This window comes from Mastigoproctus giganteus, chromosome 13 (genome assembly GCF_048544385.1).
Source record: "Mastigoproctus giganteus isolate SK-2022 chromosome 13, ASM4854438v1, whole genome shotgun sequence".
Lineage (NCBI taxonomy): Eukaryota > Metazoa > Arthropoda > Arachnida > Uropygi > Thelyphonidae > Mastigoproctus > Mastigoproctus giganteus.
This window is the reverse complement of record NC_143587.1, coordinates 103,416,144-103,443,084: the sequence shown is the minus strand read 5'-3', so window position 1 is coordinate 103,443,084 and position 26,941 is coordinate 103,416,144. Positions and strand designations below refer to the sequence as shown.

The 26,941-nt window shown below is 38.0% G+C and overlaps 1 protein-coding gene across 2 annotated transcripts in view; it reads right to left on the bottom strand.

The window, feature by feature from the left end:
- Positions 1-26,941, bottom strand: part of ArfGAP3 (ADP-ribosylation factor GTPase activating protein 3) — a 195,500-nt gene that overhangs the window by 131,282 nt on the left and 37,277 nt on the right. For both annotated transcript variants that reach the window (XM_090387967.1, XM_090387966.1), the window contains exons 3-4: positions 25,910-26,041; positions 15,238-15,415 (exon numbers count right to left, since the gene is read on the bottom strand). In XM_090387967.1, the coding sequence (XP_090244093.1) occupies positions 15,238-15,415; positions 25,910-26,041 (310 nt within the window). The remainder of the gene's footprint in view (positions 1-15,237; positions 15,416-25,909; positions 26,042-26,941) is intronic.

Sequence of the window (26,941 nt, the reverse complement as noted above, 5' to 3'; positions counted from 1 at the left end):
TCACTAATCTTGTTGCCCTTCTCTGGACTCGTTCCAGCAGCTCTACATCCTTCTTGAAATGAGGCCTCCAGACCTGTATACAGTACTCTAGGTGTGGCCTGACCATTGCCTTATACAATGGAATAATCACCTCCTTATCCCTGCTGGAAAAATTCCTGTATATCATTGACAATACTCCATGAGCTACTCTTGCAGCCCTTCTGCACTGCTCAGAGAACTTCATATCTGCCTGCACAACCACCCCCAAGTCCCTTTCATTCTCTACCACTGTCAGTGTAGTACCACAGAGTTGATACGTTGCTCTGGGGTTGCTGTTTCCCATGTGTAGTACTTTACATTTGTCAATGTTAAACTTCATTTGCCACCTCTCAGCCCATCTGCTCAACTTTTCCAGATCCTGTTGCAGCAGCATAGTGTCAGTAGTGTCCTTGACAACCCTGCCAACCTTTGTATCATCTGCAAACTTGGACATTAAGCTTGATATACCATCATCAATATCATTTATAAATACAGAAAACAATAATGGACCCAAGACTGAGCCCTGAGGGACTCCACTAATAACATTAGTCCACGATGAGCAGTGTCCATTGATTACCACACTCTGTCTTCTCCCCCTCAACCACCCCTTTATCCATAGCAGCAATTTGCCTCCAATGTCACACTGCTCCAATTTGTGTAGCAGTCTTCCATGTGCAACAGTATCAAAAGCCTTTCTAAGATCCAAGTATATAATATCAAAGTTATTCCCTGCATCCAGTTCTTTTGTGACTGCATCATAGTATCCAATCAAGTTGGTCAGGCAAGACTTCCCCTTAACAAAACCATGCTGTGTCTGAGCTATAACTGAAGTCTTGTCTAAATGATCCTGCAGTGCTTCTTTAACCAGTGCCTCCATTAATTTTCCTGGAACAGAAGTTAAGCTCACAGGTCTATAATTACTTGTGTCAGCCTTTGATCCTCCTTTGTGAATTGGGGTCACATTTGCACATTTCCAGTCTATGGGTCCCTCCCCTGAGTCCAAGAAAGCTCTCATAATTATGGCTAAGGGTTTGCTTACTTCCTTTGCTGCCTCCTTTAATATAACTGGATAGATCCCATCCACCCCGGGTGCCTTTCTTGTGTTTATCTTCAACAGTTTCTTCTCCACTTTACTCCCAGTTATTTCAAGATTCTGTAGCTTACTGCTAGAGTTGAATACACCTCTGGCATTCCCCTTGCTGAATAACTCCTCATGTGTGAATGTCGATGCAAAATATTCATTTAGTTTGTTAGCTACCTGAGCAGGATCATCAACAGTTGACCCATCAATATCAAGTGGACCAATCTGATTCATCCCCTTCCTTCTAGAGTTTACATAAGTAAAGAACTCTTTGCTGTTTTTCTTTGCATCCCTTGCCAAAGATTTCTCGTAATCTGCCTTCGCCTGCCTAACTTCCTTTGTAACTTGGTTGCATATCAACTTGTATCTATCATAGGCTTCTGTGTCATGTGCCAATTTGTAAGTATCCCATGCATTTTTCTTCTCTGCCATATGCCTCATTAGTTCATCTGACATCCATTTTGGCCTAAACCTTGAACAATATTTCTTAGTTGGTATGTAAAGCCTAGTAGCTTCCAAGATAAGTTCTTTGAATGCTTCCCATTTTGAATTTGCAGTTGGTAACATCATCAGTTGGTCCCACTGTATAGAATTTAAATACTGTCTCAGTCCATCGTAGTCGCCTTTACGGAAGCAATAACCCTTCCCTTTACCCCTAATGGTAGTTACCTCTTTGAGTAAATCCCACTTCAGCACACTGTGATCACTGCCACCTAGTGGTTCATTTATCTGCAGATTCTTAATGCATGAAGAATCACTGCTGATAATCAAATCAAGAGTATTACTCCCTCTAGTTGCCTCCCGAACATGTTGATGTAGAAAACAATCATCCAATAAATCAACAAAAGCCCTGCTAGTGTGTGAGTAACCAGCCCCCAAATTCCAGTCAATATCTGGGAAATTAAAATCTCCCATTATAAGACTCTCTGATTTACTGGGCCACTTATTTCCCTGTACATTTCCTTATCATACTCATCAGAGTCATTAGGCCTATAGCACACTCCTACTCTCAATTTTGATCTCCCAATGCTTATGTCACACCAAACTGACTCAACAGTGCACTGTCCAGCGATGTCGACTGGCTTCACTTCCTTGGTTTTTATGTGTTTCTTAACTAATAGCATAACCCCTCGCCCCTTCCTATCCTGTCTATCCTTTCTGTAGACGCTGTACTCCCCAAATTGCAGTTCTGCATCCCTTATATCTGTGTGACACCACGTCTCTGATTAGGCCTGACCAATGACCCAAACTGCAACCGTGGCGAAAGTGAAGACTGGGCACACATTCTATATGAATGTATAATATATGACATCCCCAGAATAGAGCTAATAGCACAGATTGGTCCCCTTCCCAGGGGAGAAGAACATCTCTTCATCATAGAAGAGCAAAATTATAAAGCTTTTACATCTTTCACACAGAAAGTATTCGAAATGCGCAGAGCAATCCAAAGAATGGCAATTCAGCCCCCCAGCAATTAGACAATAATCAATAGTAAAATTGCCCAAGTTTCCCGCCACACCCAGACGATGACCTAAACACTGTTAGGACAGCAGTATTCTGCACCCTGACAGAAACCTGATATAACAAAACTCCCCAGGACTACCCTGCCATGTGTAGGAACCTAGGGCCCCACACCAAATAAGTAACCATGCAGGGGGGGGGGGAGATGTACAGGCAGCCAGGGAAGCAGATTAACTGAAAAATATCAGTAAGCTAGTAGCAAGGGGATCCAATGTAGAATGAAAGAAGAATGAATGAATGAAAATGAAAGCTAGAATGAATAGGCTGGCACTGAGTGAACTAGGAATTATGGTAAAAGGGAATAAATGGCAGTTTTGGTGAAAGAAAGAGTGACCTAGCATGAGGGAAACAGAGAGTGAATGGGAATGAGTAGAAGCACAAATGTAATTGGCCGAAAGAATACAAAGTTAAAAATAACTTACATTACTTTACATATACTGTACTAACAAACATTTACTAACCACATAAACACTATCACTGCATTCTCCCCTGGCCTGCAAAAAAAAAAAAAAAAAAAAAAAAATATATATATATATATATATATATATGTGGTGTATATATAAAAAAAAAAAAAAAAAAAATGTAAGTAGAGTGAGAATGCAGATTATGAATGAAATAAATGTGTGTCTCTCCCACCCCCTCCCTCGCCTGGTGGGTTTCCCACTGCCAGCTAACATATCCCACCCTAGGAGCGGGGTGGGCAGCTTGACCTTTATACCGGATTCGACACTGCTTGGACATGACACTGACAAAGACATTCTGCGGCTTTGCTGCCAACACGCCATTGGCAATCTGAACTGGGTAATCTAACCTGGTTCCCTTTAAAACCCCCTTACGATCAGATATGAAATTCTCTGAGCACTGTAAACAGGTTGCAAGGAAGGCCCATGGTGTCCTATCGATGATCTATCGAACTTTTGCAAGTAGAGATAGGGACGTGATAATCCCATTATATAAGGCTTACGTTAGACCACACTTGGAATACTATGTTCAAGTATGGAGACCGCACCTAAAGAAAGACATAGAGCTTCTTGAAAGGGTGCAAAGAAGGGTAACTCACCTGGTGAGATTGGCAAAAGGGCGTCCTTACGAAGAAAGACTTCGAATATGTGGGTTGCAGAGTTTGGAAACTAGACACCTTAGAGGAGATTTGATTGAGGTGTTTAAGGCTCTGAGAGGCATCAGTAAAATGAATGAGGACAAAATTTTCAAGATTATAAATGATGCTAGAACTAGGGGACATAAATTCAAGTTACGGGGGGAAATGTTTAGATTGGACTGCAGAAAGTTTTATTTTAGCCAGCGAGTTATAAATTACTGGAATAAGTTGCCTTCATGGGTGGTAGAGGCCGACAGTTTGGGGAAATTCAAAGGTCATCTGGATAGTACTTTCGGGTAAGGGAAGCGCATAGGATGATAGGTTTAATTTCCTTTTTATTTATTTTTTATTTTATTTTTTTATTTATTAATTATTATTATTTAGTTATTTATTTTATTTATTTATTTTTTGTGTTTATCATTGTTTCGTTCGGATTTTTTTTTTTTGGCTGGTGCAGCATAAGCCATAGGCTTTCTTGCACCATGTGGCCGTTACTAATACTAATACTAAAAAAATACTAATACTAAAACCCCATCCCCAGGCAGGGGGGGAGACGGATCTCTGTCTCCTCTCCTCCCTGCCTACCCCCCATACTTTGCCTGGTGGGGCTCGTCTCCACTCTCTTTGGGGATGCCTACTCTATCATCCCTATTCTATCTGTTTTCCCCCCAGTCTTCAGTCTCCCCCCCCTCACTAAATCGACCAAGGTACACCCTTAACAATGCCGCCAAATTCTAATCAACATCTAAATTCCACCGGTTTCGTCTAAATCTCTAAGACAACAAACACTATTAACTTTTATCTAGCGTATAGCCTCACGTCTAAATTTAATAACATCAAAATTTTGCCCGACCTATTAGGCTTTTAACGCATCTCTTTAGCATTCAACCTCAACCAGCGATTTCCAAACAGCAATCCCATTAAGCACTAATATCAAATGCGTATTTTTTTTTTTTTTTTAGGTCCTAGCCACTGAAATCCCAGGAAACTAGGTGGCAGGACCTGCCAGAGCAATTTGTTGTAATACTGGATACACCCAGCTAGCCTCCACGTGGCAGGGTATGGGCAACGTCAGGCCCCACTAGGGGCCTGGCAGCCAGTAAGCTGGTCAAACAATGGGCACAACACATCACACTGCACAGACCACACACTTTCAAGTCTCTGGCTTGACAGTGTACTGTCCTTGATACAGAGTTGGAAGAAATCCCAGGTGCCATTTGATACGAACATACCTTATACCTTATGCAGTGTACAGCGTGTCTGGCACAATGATTCCTTACACCCCTTTCATCTCCAAAGGGTTCAGTTACTGCTCCCCAAAGACCATCCTGCAGAATAGAGATTTTGCATCATTGCACAAAAGCCACGCGTGGCTTGCAGTGGTTTCTCCAAGAAAGTTTTCAAAACTTGAATTTTCCAGCTTATGTTTTGTTCACGGATGAGGCTTATTTCATTCGGGGAGGCTTATTCAATTAGCACAATGTTCATGTGGGCTCACAATAACCCACACGGTGTGCGGCCCCATGCGACACAATATCGCTTTGCAACAAATGTGTGGGCAGGTATGGTCGGCGACTGCTTAGTCGGCCCATACCTGTTACCATCCTGCATGAACTCCGCTAAATATCGGATCTTTCTTGAACAAGTTCTACCAAGGTTACTTGATGATGTCCCAGCATATGTGAGACGCAATATTTGGTTTCAACATGACAGGGTACCTGCCCATTATGGAAGGCGTGTTCGTGACCATTTGAACAGGCATTTTGGGCGTCGATGGATTGGCCGTGGTGGACCCATTGACTGGCCCCCACGCTCACCTGATTTATCGAGCCTTGATTTCTTTCTGTGGGGGCCCTCAAATCTATCGTGTATGAATCGCCTGTGGAGATGGAAATGGATCTCGTGGCGAGACTTGTCTGCGCTGCTGCTACTGTCAAAGAAACTCCAGGTGTGTTTGACCGTGTCCACCAATCCATGCTGCATCGGTGTCACGCATGTATCGCGTCTCATGGTGGAACCTTCGGGCATCTGTTGTAACATCACGAAATGCATCCATCTCGTACTCCATTGTTGGAGAAATTATAGCATTTCTCCACTTATTATCCAGTCAGTTCCTAAAAAGAATGGCAAATTCCTCTCACCCCATTATCATCCTATTGTATTTATGTCTACTCTTTCCAAAGTAATGGAGAAATCCATCAACTGCCACTTTTACACTATCTTGAAATCCTTCATCTGTCAGTGTTTGCCAATATTTATTCTGCCAGTGTTGATCCACTTGTGATATGTTGGCTTATGTTACTCACATTTCCACCAATGCTGTGGAAAAGTTTTGTAAAACTAAAGCAGTTGCTCTTGACATTTCCAAGGCAATTTTTCATGTTTGGCTTAAATGTCTCTTAAATAAGCTTCCATCCTATGGATTGCAGAGTTTTTTTTTTTTTTTTTTTGCAATTGGATATCCAGTGGTTAATAATGATATTCCCCAAGGTTCAGTTCTTTCTCACACTCTTTTCTACTAGTATATTAATACCATACCTTCTTCTACTGACTGAAAAGCCTGTCCCTAGTTTTGTTGACGAGAGCACAAGACATTCCTCTTTAAAGTTTGAGAAACCTTTTCCTGCTATAAACAGCCCCAATTTCTTGATTATCCACCACTAATTCCTTCAATCTGATCTCCAGGCAATTCTCCAAATGGGCAGAGAAAACTTAATTAACTTCTCCTTCTAAAACTTAGTGCTGTCTTATTTTTCTCAAAACACAGTCTACTGCAACTATATTAATTTTCGATGACATGTAAATTTCCAGACAAGATCACATATCTCCATTAGTGATGACTATGACTTCTAATCTCTTTTGGCATAAGCACATCACAAAAATTTCTTCGCCCTCTGCATCCAAAAAATTGAGTTTTTCTTTTCACTCTCGGTGTTAATTTTCTTGTAAACAGCTGCCCATTCTGTATAAATCTCAAATCTGTCCTATCATTAAATACCATTCTCACATCTGGGGTGTTGCTACAGAACCGCTCTCAGGCTTTTAGATTCTATTCAAAAGAGGGAAGTCAGGTTACTTAATGACATATGTTTTATAAAGTCGTTCCACTCTGTCTCACAAACTTTCTGCTTCTGTAGCATATCTTTTCTATAGGTGCTTCCATGGGGACTGTTCTTTTGAATTTGCATCTGTAATTCCCCCACACTCTTCCAAACACATGCCACAACCAATCAGTTTCCATTCATTGTCCAACTCCAAATTCAAAAAACCAACTTTACCTTTTCCTAATTTACTCCTTCTGCTTCTATGTCTGTTTCTGGAACAATTTTCCTTCACATGTATTTCCTGAAAATTACAATCTACAATCCACTATAGGTTCTAATACTTTTCACATTTTTTCATAAAAAAAAGTTACTAATTAGCCATTTATTTACAGGTATACTCAGAGAATAACAGAAGAGAGAATAACTCAGAGAATAACGGAATTTGTATTCTAGGAAATACAAATGCTTTTTTACAGTATAATACACTTACAATCAGTTTTGATAAACCATATTAAAAGGCCAATGAAAAGACATAACTTGCTGAGACTAATTTGTCTTCCCCTAGAGCTGATGCATTAAAATCAGAATGCATCAGATCAGAATGAATTCAAATCAGAATGAAAAATAAAAATAAAAAACTAGAATAAAATATTACGATCAAAATATTTAACAAGCTTGCAAAAACATTTCTTATTCTATACATTTGACGGACAACAGACTTTCAAATGCCATAAGTAAATGCTCTGGTCATATGATATGCTACTCACAAGATGAAACCACTTTCAAACAAAATAAGTTCACTGAAAGGATATTCTTGCTATTTTCTTTTAATATTAGACACTATTGGGAGTTCTGTTCTGGCCCTTACTGGTCTCTCGTCCTGTTGCAAGTGGTAAATGCTCGGGTTATATGATATGCTACTTAATTTATGTTGCATTACAATACAGCATAAATTAGTTAATGCCCTATACATTTAACATAGCAGATGCTATTTCACTTTAGAAGTACATTTGGTAAGCTGAGGAATATCTTGTTTTTTGCATGTTTGATGATTAGCAGACTTTTAACTACTGGAAGTTTATGAGGTAGTTCTTTTGATATGTTAATGATATATTAAAAACTTGAAGTAGTAGTAGTAGTGGCATGTGATGCAAGAAAGCAATTGTATGAGCTTATGCAGAATAAGCCAAAAAAAAAAAAAAAATTTACAAAACAAATCCCTCTAAATGTTTGTCCAGTTCCTCCTTAAATTTAGTTAACCTATCAACTTCCACAATGACAGATGGAAGTTTGTTCCAGCAATTAACCACCCGCTGGCTAAAGGCAAATTTCCGCACATCTATTCTAGATCTGTCTTTCCTCAATTTGAATTTATGCCCCTTAGGTTTGAAATCTGGACAATTGGAAGAATCCCATTAGAATTCAGCGTGCTCAACACATTCAAGGCCTAGTGTCCAGCCACTGCAAATTGCAGAACTTAAGCCTCTCTTGGTAAGAGGATCCCTTCATTCCGCTCACCAATCTTGCTGCCCTTCTCTGTACACGTTCAAGCAAATCTACATCCTTCCTAAAATGAGGCCTGCAGACCTGTATGCAGTACTCAAGGCGTGGCCTGACCATTGCCTTATACAGAGGGATAATCACCACCTTTTCTCTGCTAGCAAAATTCCTATATATCATAGACAAAACCCCATGATCTGCCCTGGCATCCTATCTGCACTGTTCAGAAAACTTCATATCTGACTGCACAATTACTCCCATGTCTTTTTCATTTTCTACAACCTTAAGAGTACCACACAGTTGGTATGTTTCTCTGGGGTTACTTTTACCCATATGCAGTACTTTGCATTTGTCAAGGTTAAATTTCAGTTGCCACTTCTCAGCCGATCTGTCCAAATTTTCTAGATCCCGTTGCAGTAGCACACTGCCATTACTGTCATTAACAACCCTGCCAACCTTTGTATCATCTGCAAACTTCAACACTAAGCCCGATATACCTTCATCAATATCATTGATAAATATGCAAAACAACAGTGGACCCAACACTCAACCCTGTGGGACTGCAATAATAACATTAGTCCACGAAGAGCAGCACCCATTGATTACCACCCTCCGTCTTCTCCTACTCAACCATCCTTTTATCCATTGTAGCAACTTACCCTTAATACCATTCTGCTCCAATTTGTACATTAGTCTTCCATGTGCAACAGTGTCAAAAGCTTTCCTGAAATCCAAGTATATGTTATCAAAATTATTTTGTGCATCCAGTTCCTTTGTAACCACACCATAATAACCAATCAAATTTGTCAGACAAGACTTTCCCTTAACAAACCCATGCTGTGTGTGAATTATTGCTGCAGTCTTGTCTAGATGATCCGGCAATGCATCTTTAACCGGTGACTACATTATTTTACCCGGAACAGAAGTTAAACTAACTGGTCTGTAATTACTTGTGTCACCTTTCAATCCCCCTTTGTGAATTCAGGATACATTTGCACATCTCCAGTCCGTGGGGACCTCCCCTGAGTCCAAGGATGCTCTCATAATTATGGCTAAGGGTTTGCTTACTTCCTTTGCCACCTCCTTTAATATAACTGGATAGATCCCATCCACCCCAGGTGCCTTTCTTATGTTTAACTTCAACAATTTCTCCTCCACTTTGCTCTTAATTATTACAAAATCATTAATCACCCTGCTACAATTTGATAAACTTCTGGCATTTTCAAACCTCAGTAACTCCTCATGTGTAATGTAAATGCAAAATACTCATTCAGTTTGTTTGCTATCTGAGCAGGATCATCAATCGAACCATCAATTTAGAGTTTATATACATAAAGAAATCCTTGCTGTTTTTCTTAGCATCCTTTGCCAAAGATTTCTCGTAATCTGCCTTTGCCTCCCTAACCTCCTTTGTGACTTGATTACAGACTAGTTTATATCTGCCATAGGCTTCTTTGTCGCCTGATAATTTATATGCATCCCATGCATTTTTCTTCTCTGTTACAAGTCTCATTAATTCATTTGATAACCATTTAGGCCTAAATCCTGAACAATATTTCTTAATAGGTATGAAACTTTTAGTAGCTTCCACAATTAATTCCTTGAATGCTTCCCACTTAGAATTTGCTGTTGGTAACATCATCAGTTAATCCCTCTGTACAAAATTTAAAAACTGTCTGAGACCACTGTACTCACCTTTATGGAAGCAAAAACCCTTTCCTTTACCCCTGATGGTAATTATATCTTTAAGTAAATCCCACATCAGTACATTGTGATCACTGTCACCCAGTGGTTCTTTTATCTGCAAATTCTTAATACATGAATGATCACTGCTGGTAACCAGATCAAGAGTATTACCCTCTCTGGTTGCTTCTTGAACATGCTGCTGCAGAAAACAATTATCCAATAAATCCACAAAAGTTTTACTAGTGTGCGAGCGACCAACCCACAAGTTCCAGTCAATATCTGGGAAGTTAAAATCCCTCATTATAAGACATTCTGATTTACTAGTTCACTCTATTTCTCTGTGCAATTGTTCATTGTACTCATTCGAGTCATTAGGCCTATAACACACTCCTATTCGTATTTTTGCTTTCGCAGTGCTTATGTCACACCAAACTGACTCAACAGTGCACTGTTCATCTATATCAACTGGATGCACTTCTTTTGATTTTATGTTTTTCTTAAATAACAGCATAACCCCTCCTCCCTTCCTATCCTGTCTATCCTTTCTGTACACATTGTACTCCTCAAATTCCAATTCTGCATTCCTAATATGTGTGAACACCATGTCTCTGATATCCCAACAATATCTGCCTTTGATGTCTTCACCAACAAACTTCTTTATACCATACTACAACAGACAGAATTGCTTAAGCATTCACAGGTTGTCAGAGACATACTCATTAGGGCAACCTACTCTTTAATGAGAACAGACTGTCATGGCCTTGTCTTGCGTAGCAGTCTTTTATGTTTTATGGTAGTTGAAAGTCTGCTGGCAGCCAAACAAACAGAACAAAGATAATCCTGAATTTACCAAATTTATTTCTAATACAGTTTCTGCTATATCAAATACTTTGTTTTAACTTCTTTATACCACAAGACATGTCTCCGTTAGCATGCTTTGTGTGAAAAATGAAGCAGTTCTATTCACAATAGAACTGCTTCAATTTTCACAAGTCATGACAACTGAGACATGCTTAATAAGACCACCTGCAATCTGACGAGAGCCCAGTAAGTTTCAAAAAGGACTGTCATCAGATGCTGTGGACAATCAGTGACTAAGGTTTGGTTACTTCTCTAGACCAGTGGTCGGCAACCAGTGGTCCACGAGAGAATTTATTTCGGTGGTCCGCAGAGTAATTTGAATATATTTGCAATTTTCGTGTTTATTAAAATGTTTCATTATATTCTGATTCTACTTTTTTTGCAATTTTCGCTTTATTACGTTGCATGTTTATAAAAGGCCCAGTGCAATATTTAGTACTAGTGATGCTTTTATTGTAAAAAAATATAGAAAGCTATTTCTTATCGATGGCCTAGCCTGGGCATGGCACAGTTCGCAAGACATGCCCCGAGCGGCGAGCAGGCTGGCAAGTTACAGCTCAATTGGCCAAAAAGAGAAAAAAACTACTTTGACATCTGTCCTTGTCTACGCTCGGAGCAAGATCTATGCTGCGATAAACAACGCTGCTCAGCACTGTCAGTAGTGCTTCTGCCGTCAACAGTCAATTTGCTCAGTGAATAACGATTCTAGTCCGATTGTTTCGTTTTGTTGGGCTTATTCAAGAAGCAAATTTTTGTCAACGCTATACTGGTGTTTATTCAATATGATATTCTTCTTAGGTAAGTGATCAGTGATATTTTTATTTTAACTGTGCTCAGTGTGATATTTAATGGCATCAAAGAGCTTGAGTTTAATAACTATCTTATTTCTTGTTGGGTTTTAGATTCAAATAAAATAACCCCAATGAGTGAGAAAAAGCAAGCAAGCATTTTGCACTTCTTAGGTAATACATCGCGTTGTCGTGAGTTGGTTAATGAATCAGAGCCTCTGCAGCCACCGCAAGGCATCATCAGGAAGGACATTAGAACTGGAGGTGGAGAGAAGAAAAAGTTCAAAGTTTCAAGAAAATATGATGTGGACTACTTGAAGTTTGGATTTATTCAAGAACCTGGAAGTGAACTGGATCCATGGCCACTTTGTATTATATGTTCTGAGAGTTTATCCAATGATGCCATGAAACCTTTGAAACTCGGCAGGCATTTGCAGTCAAAACACCCAGATTTAGCTAAAAAGCCAGTTGAATACAAGTCCCCAGTAAAATCTTTTTATTCGATAGCACTTCAAATCGCGAGATGTAAAAAGCCGTATATGATTGAAGAAGAATTAATTAAGCCTTGCTTGTTACAAGCCTGTGAAGAGGTTTTGGGGAAACAGGCTGTCCAGAAACTGAAAGGAATTCCTATGTCCGCTAACACTGAAGCGCAGAATTAAAGACATGGCCAAAGATATTGAAAATCAAGTGATTGCACTTGTGAAAAATTCTACGTTTTATTCAGTTCAACTTGACGAATCAACAGACATAACTAACAAGGCAGTTCTTTGTTTTGTGAGGTTTGATTGCCAAGGAGAATTAAAGGAAGAACTCCTCTGTTTGCTAATCTTGTCGGGCAGAACAACCAGCTCTCAAATTTTCAATGCACTTAATGGTTATTTCCAGAAACACAGTATTGAATGGAAGAAATGTGTTGGGATATGCACAGACGGTGCCGCAAGCATGATTGGACATCGTTCAGGAGTTGTTGCAAAAGTGAAAGACGTTGGACACCCAGACATCTTGTTTACTCGTTGTATTATACATCGTGAGCAACTTGCGGCAAAAAGATTATCTCCAGAACTGCACGAAGTACTCTCTGATGTAATTAAAATTGTAAAAGAAATTCGCCACAAAGCGCTCAATTCTCAAATATTTGAAGCACTTTGTGAAGAAATGGGCTCTCAGCATACTCATGTTCTTCTTCACGCTGAGGTGAGATGGCTGTCGAGGGGCAAAGTACTAACCCGATTGTTCGACCTGCGCCAAGAGTCAAGTTATTCTTCCAGCAGCAAAATAATTCGAAGTTCCATGAGCTCTTGTCTGACAATGATTGGCTAGCCAAGATTCCATACCTGGCGGATATTTTTTCTCTGTTAAACGACCTGAACACGTCCTTGCAAGGACAGCTGCTTACGGATTTGTTCACACTGCGAGGCAAAATGGATGCATTTCAAAGGAAGATATTGCTGTGGCAAACGCGGTTGGCTGAAGAAGAAGAGCTGCAAATGTTCCCAAATTTTGATGATTATATGAAACAGGAGGATGTCAACTGAGAGGTAATAACTCTTGTTCGATTGCACTTACAGTCGCTCACTGACTCTTTTGGTCATTATTACCCAAAGGAAGAGGACCCCAGACACGGAAATACATGGATAATAGATCCATTTTCGGCAAAAATTGAGGATAGTATTTTGAACATGAAAGAAAAAGAAAACCTAATCGATCTATCATCCAACGACAGTCTCAAAGATAAATTCCACTTGTCCCTAACAAGATCTCATTTTTGGCTTTGCGTAAAAAGTGAGTACCGAATGCTCAGTGAAAAGACCATCAAAATTTTAATTCCATTTGCAACTACATATATGTGTGAAAAGGCATTTTCATCAGTTACGGCAATTAAAACATTTTCATCAGTTAAAGCAATTAAAACAAGTACCGCTGTCGGCTAGAAATACAAACAGCTCTCCATGTTGCAGTAACGTCATTGGAGCCAAGAATCCAACAGCTTATTTCAAACAAGCAGCAACAAATGTCACACTGATTATTTTGCTATAATTAATCCTTTAAACACCTCTATGTCGAGGTGCACTCGATATTTGATAATTGTTAATATTAATTGTTTCTGTTAATTCTTTTTTTAATAAAATGAAATTTAAAATGTTTTTTTTTTTTTTGCATTTTTCATAATGAATATATCTGCGTTTATTTATTATATATTTTTTTTTATCATTGTAAGGCCATTATATTATTAATTATATTAACATTAATGATATCCAATTTTAACTTGAAATGCAAAAACAAGTGTAAGTACCATTTCATATTTAGAATGTTACTTTTATGGAAAAAATCATGGTATGGTCCATGGGATTCAAAATTTTGAGTTTAGTGGTCCGTGAGGTCCGAAAGATTGGCGACCACTGCTCTAGACATATTTAGTTTCCTTTAATTTTGACTCCCAAATAAAATCAAAAATAGTATTCTTTTTCTTTTTTTTTATGATAAATACGTGACAAGAACAAATTCTTGAGCAAAAAGACACATTTAAAAAAAAAAAAAAATGGACTTAAACAATATAAACAAACAGGTAATACCTGTCTGGCATCGCTAAGAATTCTAGCCTTGGTGATTAATTATACTATTGCAACTTTTTTAATATAATCCATACTTCTCATTATGTACTTTGTTAACGTTCATTTTCATAAGCTTGAGATTACTGTTGTGTGCTTAAAATTTTTAATGTCTTTTATATACTGAGTAAATAGCTTACTTTGATATGTTTAGGCACTTTAATTTTCAAAAATTATAATATTAACATCAATATGGTGATGTGTTTCTCTTGTACTTTTAAAAAGTGAATTAACTAAACTTGTAAAAATGAAATGAATGGCATTTAATCTAACTAATACTCTAGACTTGCTTTTTTATGCAACTTACTTTGCCCATCAGTTTCCTTATCATATATCTGCATCAACATTCAATAACTTTATCACTTTATTAAACTTTTGAGCTGTGATACTATTCTTATTAAAGTAGGAAACAACTGAATGTTCCCACTTCAATATCTTTCAGTTAGTAACTTCCAACTATCTCTCTCTCATTGTTCTTCATTTTCTCCCTGTTCACATGCATAACTCTCATGCTTAATGTCGCAGAAAACAGTTGGTACTGCACTCATTGTTGCCATGTTGTGTCTGTAATGCAAACAAATAGAGTATGGGCAAATGCTTTACAACAATAATCATGTTTTTATAGCCAATGACACTAGCTATAAAAAAAGGAAAGTAGCCATTAAAATCGCTACTTTTCTTTCTCATTTACAGATCAACACATTCATAAGATCTTGGAGGGTTAAACTTTACAAAGCAATTGATGTCTTATAAAAACAGAATAGTCTTTTGGTGATGTCATTTATGTGAAAATGGTACCTACATAATGTAGTTTCACACAACATTTTAATTATTCAATCAGAATTCTTCTGATTCACTTTACTGAATTTATAGTTAAATTTCATCATACTATAACACTATAATACTAAAACATTTAATAAAACTATTAAACTAATGCTTTACACATTGAAAAGCATGTACCAAAACTGGCAGCAATATATAATTTTTACATTTTGTAAGGAAACAATTACTAGCAACATCAGTTTACCTCCTTGGTTTATCTCTATTAGTTTTGCAGGTGTAGACACAAAAAGTGAACCATTCTGAAGGCTAGTATCTGTATCCACTACAGTATATAAATGAGCTTCTGCATGTTCTTTAAAAAAATCTATCTCGGTAGTCTCTGGGGAATGTGGATGGTCTCCATGAACAACATCTATATAAGGCTAGAAACAGAAATAAAGTTAAATATTAAAAAGTATCTGAAAAAAAAAAAAACTATCTCATTCAGTTTAAAACAAGATGACAAGTAGGTATTAGGTAATACCTAATACCTACTTGATCATACATCATAAATTTTAGGTTATCATAATTTATACATACATAAGTTATATCAGATATTTTAATGTATATGTGAAGCTTTCAAGCCTATATTCATCTGTAAATCAGAATAGCACCGGCTAGTTTTACAGTAAAATGATGGTAGCTGATATTAGATAGTAATACCTAATTCCTAACATTGAAATGAAAAGCAAAAACATGCAACAGAAATCTGTGTAATAAATAAGCAAGACAAAAATATTTAAAACTAAATTTAAACTAATTATAAATTCATAACAATTAAGTTAATAAAACTATTAAACTAGCTTTACACACTGAAAAGTAATTATCAATGCGTAGAGCCAGTAATTAGCATTAGTTTTATAATCACTTTTAAATTTAGTTTTAAAAAAATTATCTTATACAGATTTCTACAGGTTTAAATGAGGGTTGAAACATTGATTCATATGACAATTACATATATATATACATAAAAAAATCACTGAGAGCATAGGACAAACAAAATTGATTATTTGAAATCACAAGGATAAGGAGTTTTACCTATTTTTTTTATTATTAGCCATATAGTACAAGGAAGCTTGAGGCTTATGCTGCACCAGCCAAAAAAAAAAAAAAAAAAAAAAATCCAAATTACCCTGAGAAAGAGAGAGAAAGTAAGGAATCACCAAGAAAGAGAAGAATGATGATAACTAACTCACGACCCTGGGTGTGTCAAGCCCATAGTCACCAGATGTGAGCCCCTGGGGTAAAACTTCCATGTAAACCATACAATGAGTGGGCATTAATTCAGAATGTCTTATAATGGGGGATTTTAACTTTCCAAATATTGACTCGAACTTGTGGGGTGGTCACTCGCACACTAGCAAGACTTTTGTGGATTTATTGGATGACTGTTTCCAACTGAAACATGTTTGAGAGGCAACCAGAGGGAGTAATACTCTTGATCTGATTATCAGCAGTGATTATTCATGCATTAAGAATTTGCAGATAAAGGAACCACTGGGTGACAGTGATCACAATGTACCGATGTGGGAATTACTTAAAGATGTAACTACCATCAAGGCTAAAGGGAAGAGCTTTTGCTTTCACAAAGGTGACCACAGTGTCGCAGACAGTTTTGCAATTCTGTACAGTGGAATCAACTGATGATGTTACCAACATTGAATTCTAAATGGGAAGCTTTCAAGGACTTAATTTTGGAGGCTACTAGGGTTTTCATTCCAACTAAGAAATACCGTTAAAGGTTTAGGCCTAAATGGATGTCAGATGAATTAATGAGGCTCGTGGCAGAGAAGAAGAATGTATGGGATGCATATAAATTAACACGTGACAAAGAAGCTTATGATAGATATAAGTTGATCTGTAACCAAGTTACAAAGGAGGTTAGGCAGGCGAAGGCAGATTACGAGAAATCTTTGGCAAGGGATGCAAAGAAAAACAGCAAAGAGTTCTTTACTTAAGTAAACTCTAGAAGGAAGGGGATGAATCAGATTGGTCCACTTGATATCGATGGTTCAACTGTTAATGATCCTGCTCAGGTAGCTAACAAACTAAATGAATATTTTGCATCGACATTCACACATAAGGAGTTATTCAGTGAGGGGAATGCCAGAGGTGTATTCAACTCTGGCAGTAAGCTAGATAATCTTGTAATAACTGAGAGTAAAGTGTAAGAGAAATTGTTGAAGATAAACACAAGAAAGGTGCCTGGGGTGGATGGGATCTATCCAGTTATATTAAAGGAGGCAGAAAAGGAAAATAAACAAACTCTTGGCCATAATTATGAGAGCTTCCTTGGACTCAGAGGATGTTCCCATGGACTGGAGGTGTGCAAATGTATCACCAATTCACAAAGGGGGTTCAAAAGGTCACACAGGTAACTATAGACCTGTTAGTTTAACTTGTGTTCCGGGGAAAATAATGGAATCACTGGTTAAAGAAGCATTGCAGGATCATCTAGACAAGACTGCAGTAATAGTTAAGATAGAGCATGGGTTTGTTAAAGGGAGGTCTTGTCTGACCAATCTGATTGGATACTATTATGTGGTCACAAAGGAACTGAATGCCAAAAATAATTTTGATATCATATACTTGAATTTCAGGAAAGCTTTTGATACTGTTGCACATCGAAGACAGCTGCACAAATTGGAGAGGTATGGCATTAAGGGTAAGTTGCTACAATGGATAAAGCAATGGTTGAGTGGGAGACGACAGAGAGTGGTAATCAATGGACACTGCTGTTGGGCCCATTGTTGTTTTGTATATTTATCAATGATATTGATAAAGGTATATCAGGTTTAATGTCCAAGTTTGCAGATGATACAAAGGTTAGCAGGGTTGTTAATGACAGTAAAGACAGTATACTACTCCAACTGGATCTAGATACGTTGGGAAAATGGGCTGAGAAGTGGCAACTGAAGTTTAACATTGACAAATGCAAAGTACTGCATATGGGTAGCGATAACTAAAAAGAAACATACCAACTCTGTGGTACTACACTCAGGGAAGTGGAAAGTGAAAAAGACCTGGGGGTAATTGTGCAGTCAAATATGAAGTTTGCTGAGCAGTGCAGATGGGCTGCCAGGGCAGGTCATGGAGTCTTGTCAATGATATATAGGAATTTTGCTAGCAGGGACAGGGAGGTGATTATCCCGTTATACAAGGCAATGGTCAGGCCACACCTAGAGTACTGTGTACAGGTCTGGAGGCCTCATTTTAGGAAGGATGTAGAGTTGCTAGAACGAGTACAAAGAAGGACAACAAGATTGGTGAGGGGAACAAAGGGGGTGCGCTTACCAAGAAAGGCTTAAGTTCTGCAATTTGCAGTGCCTGGAGAGTAGGCTCCTGTGAGGTGATCTGATTGAGGTGTATAAGGCCTTGAATGGGTTGAGCAAGCTGAATGCTGATGGGATTCTTCCTCTTGCTCAGATTAAGAACCTGACGGGCACAGCTTCAAATGGAGGAAAGACAGTTGTAGAATAGATGTGCAGAAATTTGCCTTTAGCCAGTGGGTAGTTAATTGATGGAACAGGTTTCCATCTTTTGTTGTGGAAGCTAATAGCCAAATTAAATTTAAGGCTGAGCTGAACATGCATTTGGAATGAATGGAGGGGTGAAATGGGAGCGTTTTTTTTTTTTTTTTTGGCTGATGCTGCATAAGCTTGCTTTCTTGCATTGTATTAGCATTAGCATTAGTAGAGGCATTTGATGCAAGAAAGCAAGCTTGTGCAGCATCAGCCAAAAAAATTAAAGTAAAATAAATAAATAAAAAATAACCACTTCCACTTCACCCCTCTGTTCGTTCGAAATACCTGTCCAGCCGAGCCTTAAACTTATTTAGGCTATCAACTTCCACGACAAGGGATGGAAGTCTGTTCAACCTACCAACCACCCGCTGGCTAAAGGCAAATTTCCGCACATCTATCCTACATCTGTCTTTGCTCAATTTGAATTTATGCCCTCTCAGGTGATTATTCTGAGCAAGAGGAAGAATCCCATCAGCATTGAGCATGCTCAAACCATTCAAGGCTTTGTACACCTCTATCAGATCACCTCGTTGCTGCCTAGTCTCCAGACACTGTAATTTGCAAAATTTAAGCCTTTCTTCGTAAGAGCACCCCTTTGTTCCATTCACTAATCTTGTTGCCCTTCTCTGTATTCGTTCCAGCAGCTCTACATCCTTCTTGAAATGAGGTCTCCAGGCCTATATACGGTACTCTAGGTGTGGCCTCACCATTGCCTTATACAAGGGAATAATCACCTCCTTATCCCTGCTAGAAAAATCCCTATATATCATTGACAATACACCATGAGCTACTCTTGCGCCTGTCTGCACTGCTCAGAGAACTTCATATCTGCCTGCACAACCACCCCCAGGTCCCTTTCATTCTCTACCACTGTCAGTGTAGTACCACAGAGTTGATACATTGCTCTGGGGTTGCTGTTTTCCATATGTAGTACTTTACATTTGTCAATGTTAAACTTCATTTGCCACCTCTCAGCCCATCTGCTCAACCTTTCCAGATCCTGTAGCAGCAGCATAGTGTCAGTAGTGTCCTTGACAACCCTGCCAACCTTCGTATCGTCTGAAAACTTCGACATTAAGCTTGATATACCATCATCAATATCGTTTATAAATACAGAAAACAATAAAGGACCCAATACTGAACCCTGAGGGACTCCACTAATAACATTAGTCCACGATGAGCAGTGTCCATTGATTACCACTCTCTGCCTTCTCCCCCTCAACCACCCCTTTATCCATAGCAGCAATTTGCCTCCAATGCCACACTGCTCCAATTTGTGCAGCAGTCTTCCATGTGCAACAGTATCAAAAGCCTTTCTAAGATCCAAGTATATAATATCAAAGTGATTCCCTGCATCCAGTTATTTTGTGACTGCATCATAGTATCCAATCAAATTGGTCAGGCAAGACTTCTCCTTAACAAAACCATGCTGTGTCTGAGCTATAACTGAAGTCTTGTCTAGATGATCCTGCAGTGCTTCTTTAACCAGTGCCTCCATTAATTTTCCGGGAACAGAAGTTAAACTCACAGGTCTATAATTACTTGTGTCAGCCTTTGATCCTTCTTTGTGAATTGGGGTCACATTTGCACATGACCAGTCCATGGGTACCTCCCGTGAGTCCAAGGAAGCTCTCATAATTATGGCTAAGGGTTTGCTTACTTCCATTGCTGCCTCCGTTAATTTAACTGGATAGATTCCATCCACCCCAGGTGCCTTTCTTGTGTTTATCTTCAACAATTTCTCCTCCATTTTACTCTCAGTTATTACAAGATTCTCTAGCTTACTGCCAGAGTTGAATACACCTCTGGCATTCCCCTCGCTGAATAACTCCTCATGTGTGAATGTCGATGCAAAATATTCATTTAGTTTGTTAGCTACCTGAGCAGGATCATCAACAGTTGACCCACCGATATCAAGTGGACCAATCTGATTCATCCCCTACCTTCTAGAGTTTACATAAGTAAAGAACTCTTTGCTGTTTTTCTTCGCATCCTTTGCCAAGTATTTCTCGTAATCTGCCTTCGCCTGCCTAATCTCCTTTGTAACTTGGTTACAGATCAACTTGTATCTATCATAGGCTTCTGTGTCTCGTGTTAATTTGTATGTATGCCATGCATTTTTCTTCTCTGCCATATGCCTCATTAGTTCATCTGATGTCCATTTAGGCCTCAACCTTGAACAATATTTCTTAGTTGGTATGTAAAGCCTAGTAGCTTCCAAGATAAGTTCTTTGAATGCTTCCCATTTTGAATTTGCTGTTGGTAACATCATCAGTTGATCCCACTGTATAGAATTTAAATACTGTCTCAGTCCACCGTAGTCGCCTTTACGAAAGCAATACCCCTTCCCTTTACCCCTAATGGTAGTTACCTCTTTGAGTAAATTCCACTTCAGAACACTGTGATCACTGCCACCTAGTGATTCATTTATCTGCAGATTCTTAATGCATGAAGAATCACTACTGATAATCAAATCAAGAGTATTACTCTCTCTCTAGTTGTCTCCCGAACATGCTGATGTAGAAAACAATCATCCAATAAATCCACAAAAGCCTTGCTACTGTGTGAGTGACCAGCCCCCAAATTCCAGTCAATATCTGGGAAATTAAAATCCCCCCATAATAAGACTCTCTGATTTACTGGCCCTCTCTATTTCCTTGTACAGTTTCTTATTATACTCATCAGAGTCATTAGGCCTATAGCACACTCCTACTCTCGATTTTGATCTCCCAATGCTTATGTCACACCAAACTGACTCGGCACTGCACTGTCCAGCGATGTCGACTGGCTTCACTTCCTTGGAATTTATGTGTTTCTTAACTAATAGCATAACCCCTCCTCCCTTCCTATCCTGTCTATCCTTTCTGTAGACATTGTACTCCCCAAATTCCAGTTCTGCATTCCTTATATCTGTGTGACACCACGTCTCTGAAATCCCAACAATATCTGCCTTTGATGTTTTGAGCAATACCTCAAATTCATCAAATTTATTTACTAGACTCCTAGCATTGGTGTACACGCAAGTATACATGCACCTGCTCTTCCTCTTAGCCACTCTAACACAAGCCATATGTTTACTTGTACCCCAATGATTCCCAGCAGTCTCTGAAATATCCTGCATCTTATTTTCCAGGCTGCTGCTCATTCCAATAGAAGCAGTGCAAGAATCACTTTCTCCTCTGCCTGTGGCTACTGTTAATCTATTAGTCCTGGTATCCCCCGAATCTAGCAGTTTTCCGACCCTCCTAACACTGCCTCGATAGCATCAGCAAACATTCTTGCACGCTTTCTATTTAAGTGTATCCCATCCCTGTAGAAGCAGTCTCTCCTGTTAACAAGTACAGACCAGGCTGAAAAAAATTCTACCCCTTGAGCCCTGCACAATCTTTCCAGGGCCAATTAGTATGCCTCTACTAATGCTAAAAACAGGAAAGGAAGTGAATTAGATAAAGCCCCTTACAAGACTGAAGAAGTGAAATCACAGCCAGTGTCCAGCCAAAATGATGGATAAAGTTGAAGAGGTACTTTGCAATGATCTTTATAATGGAAAGCACATTCAAAGTGATGACAAATCTCAAGATAACTCAGACTTTAAAAGAAGTGATATAATTATTTCTGGTTAGTGTCTACTAGAAAAACTGCTGAGGGGAGGGAAGATCTTGAGGTGGATGGTGTAAATATTTTGAAAAGATTGAGCAAGTTCAATGATGATGGGATTCTCCGTCTTTCTAGACTATGCACATGAGGGAGCATAAATTTAAATTGAGGAAGGATGGTTGTAGAATAGATGTGTGGAAGTTTGTCTTCAGCCAATGGGTGGTTGACTGCTGAAACAAACTTCTGTCTGATGTTGTTAAAGTGGATAGCTTGAATAAATTTATTTCTAATACGGTTTTGCTATATTAAATACTTTATAAGTTTTAACTTCTTTATACCACAAGACATCTCAGCATGCTTCGTGTGAATAATGAAGCAGTTCTATTCACAATAGAACTGCTTCATTCTTCCCAAGTGATGACAACTGATATGCATACTAAGACCAATTGCAATCTGATGAGAGCCCTGTTGGAAGGGATGGATAAGTGAAATGAGAAGTTTTTTTGGCTGATGCTGTATAAACTTGCTTTCTTGCATCATTTGCTACTAATACCCAACTTTCCTATAATACTTAGGAAATCTAAGAAATACAGTATGCGAGATACATGAAACTAGCAATGCTATTGAGATCATAATCAGATTCTAGACTCAATCTCTTCAACTTAAGAAGTGTTAATGTCTCCCCACTTCATAAGAGAAAGAGCTAAAGAGAGAAACTACTGCTTGGTTAGTTTCTGCAATGAATTAGATCATGGAGTCTATGGGACAATTAGAATGGAATCTTAAAAGTATTATGTCTAGTGATGGGCATAATTGAGTCATAATTCAAATAATCAATGATGGCATTTTCATAATCAATTATAAGAAAATCAGGTGATTATGAAATCGACAAGAAAATTGGAGGGGAACAGTGTAGGGATTTGATCCAATAGTTCCATTCAATCATTATATACAGGGTGTCTCAAAAATACACGGCATAACTTCAGGAATGAGTTCCTCATATGTAGACAATAAAAATATTTTATATCAACATAGTTCCGGAAATGCTTGGTTCCCGAGTTATTAACTGGAATGTCTTATCTCCCGCAGGTGATTTCCTTCATCACAAGGTAATGAAGGAAATCACCTGCAGGAGATAAGACATTCTGCGTGTGCTGATTCCAGGAGTGGCATTCACAACATCCAAAATCTCCTCTACTTCAAGAGTCGATCTTGGTCATCTTCTGTCGGCAGCATGAGGTGTAAAGGTCCCACGTTCACAAAGGGGGCGATGGATACCTTCAAACGTTTGGGGTTTTGTAAGTGTTGGGCTTTAAACCCCAGCTAGCTCAGTATGTTTTAATAACTTTTTCTATTCTTTTTACCTTTGTACTTTCTATTCCTACCTTTCTTCCCGTTCATAGAGCTATTAATGTAATATGAGGGTGAAACTAACGTTCCAACTATCTTCATTCTATCACCATTTTCATCTTTATTTAACTACACCTTTATCCCTTCCCCATCCTCAATTTAATATGTCTCCCAATACCATGCGCTTGTTCCTATTTATTTTACTTCTTCTTATTTTCCACAAAATTCCAACACTAAAATATTTTTCCAAAAATCTACATTTTTTCCCATTCTGAAAACACTAAGTAATATTTTTTTAACTTTATCCTTATTTTTACCTTAATAATTTTCATATCATTGACACTGCATTGGGACTACCTTGTCCATACTGTAAAAGAATGTGCTAATTTTATTCTTTTTTGCTTTTTGGCTTTATTTCACATTTCTTCTACTGAAACGCATGTACAGAAACACAGTTCCTGATACATGGTCAGGTGTAGTCCCCTGAAGAATTATCTTGCCATGTATCAATATTTACTTCAGCTGACATCCGACTTTGCATATTTGCCATCCCTGTATTCGACTTATAACTAAATTCCCCATCTCTTCCATCATGCAATATGACTGATGACTTCTGAGGTTATGGTGAGCATCATGGAAAGATCCAATCTTCCTTACATTTCGAGGGTACAGCTCTAAAACGGTGTTCACAGGAAGGCTGGCAGTTAGTACACCGGACCAAACCTATTGGTAACTCTCTTTAGGACTTCTGGATCAGCTAATGTATAATCTTGCTACCTCTACTCTGCCAGATAGTGACTGGAGGGAGTCCGAGTAGTGTGTATGCGGGCGGGGGGGGATATTGCTGATGGGATATTTGATGCAGCGCTTGCTCTTTTTGGAAATACCTTTTATTTTTGTCATACAGAAATAGCAGTCGTCGAAATGATTCTTGGGCTCGTGCCACACCATAGGGACGGCAAAAGGTAATGCCCTCAGCTTGCCATATAACCACAGCCTTAGGTTCGTTGTACAAGTAATACAATACATAGTACAACAGATATGTAGAGCCCAATTTTTTTCTTGGTCACCAATCTTGCAGCCGAATATGTACATATGAACTAAACTAGTTGACATTTCTGTTCACTGACATCTGTGGGTGGGGTTAAAATTGAAAACAGTAAAAAGATAAGCAATCAATAACAAAAAACACGGCACACACAAATTGCAAGTAACACAATACGCGCAAGTGAGAACGGAGTAACGAGTTACAAAGCTTTAAAAATAGGAATGAAGAGAAGATTCTGAAAATTATTATTTTTTATATGATTGAAGATTCCATGGAAGTGTAAACACATTTTACCATAATAACCCACAGAATTCCAGCTGTCAGTATTATCGCAAATTCAATAAGATCGAGTTTACTGTCCGTTTATGATAGATTGCACTAACAGAAAAGCCCAATAAACAGGTGACTGCTAATTGTTTTTATTGTTTTATGATTGTGACCTCCAGAAATCCGACCAAACTACGTGGTACGGTCGGAGACAATCGTAGGGTAATCTCCAGTGCTGCGGTCTCCTGCCCCGATTAAACGGCATTTTGTCCCAATTAAGCAAAGTAAACCCTGGCTATTTTCTCGATTGGGTTCTGTTTTTTAAGATTTGCCCCAAATAAACGGCTGCTCCGATTAACAGGTGGCCCAAATAACCAAAAATAACAACAGCCCAATAAACAAAACCAACCAAGCAAAAGTTAATAAGTTTAAAAATTGTATTTCAAACAGTAATGATATCTTTGTACAGAATCCAGTTATCTATCTATATCTTAAAACTGAGATTGGATAGGAAATTTTTATGATTGATTTTAAATTCTATACATAAAACTTGACCAGAAACAACCACTGATTTGCTGGAGGTAAAAATCATGTTGGGTAGTGTCACCTGCCCTCAAATATATAAAACAAACATCACAGTTTACCCTGCTGGTAAATATATGTTGTGGGATGATGTGTCAGTGTCATAAATGCTACACCCTGAATATGATTTTATTGAACCTACCCATCGAATACATAAGAAACTATTTAGTTCTTTGCTGCATGATTCCATATTCACAGTACATGATCTAAAAATTTTAACCACAATTGTGGCTTAAATTTTATGTATGGAGCTGCATTCATACAAATACAATTCCATACATTAAATTTAAAGCACAGCAAAACTACCATTCTGTTGAAATTCTGATGTTGGAACACTGGACAGATCAAAAAATATATATATATTACTATATTTTTCTTGTAACTCCAATTATAAGGGTATACTGATAACTGATACATGTGTTATAATTTTTAATCATAATTAATGAATATTGGAGAAACATCTAGATATGTGGTCTCTCTCTATCAACTGTAGAAACATTTTTAATTACCTTGGTACCATGTAATCTCATAGCAGCAGCTGCCTGGTGATGTAATTTTTCCCTATAGAGCTGTGCTGCTCTGCTGTTGTATTTTTGTTGGGCATCACTTGTAGAACAGCTATGTTGTTGAAAAAATGACAACTGAAAAATATATACATAGACAGAAATAAATAAAGGAAAAAAAAAAGAGAGAAGAGGACAGGAACTATAGATAATAACATTACACGTTAGGCACTATGTCTAAGAAACTTTAATAAACTCATTGCTTTTTAGTGTTATTCATTATTATTTGTAAGCATTTACTTATTAGAGAGATATCCAGAAAGTTTTTGCAAAACAACAGATCACAATCTGATACCAGTTTTAAATTCTTATTTATTCAAATATGAAACGTTCCCAAATAAGAAGCATACTACAATTTTGAAAGCCAAATTTAAACGCACAGTGAAATCTCACTAATTTGGACTGCATATGTATTTTATTTATGCAGAGTAGATATTTTTCCTAAACAAGAATTTAATGATACAATTTTGAAATTCTTTCAGAATTGTTTTATAATCTCTCTGTAAAGAAATAAAATCATTCAAAACAAAAAAATTAAAATGCCAATGATATCACTAATGCACTGTTATTATTAAATAATATACCTGCACATCCTTTTTGTGAAATTTTATCAAAAAACAATGGCAATATCAAGTGTCTTTTCTTATCTCCTGGTGCCACAGCCCTCTCTCAATTCTTAGATAAAATTTTTAATTACCTCAGTACCATGCAACCTCATAGCAGAAGGTTAATGATGTAATAGTAGCATGCAGCCTCATAGCAGTAGGCTGATGAGATAATTTTTCTTTATAAAGTTGTGCCACTCTGCTGTTGTATTTTAATACGTTGATTGAATGGCATGGTGCAAAGAGAGGAATAAAGCACTTTTAACTACATTATATCTAAATATCTATTTATTTCCAGTTGGAATTCATATAGAGATGGAAATTAGATGTTTATGGTATGCTCCTACCATGCCATCAGTGATTGTTATTGTTG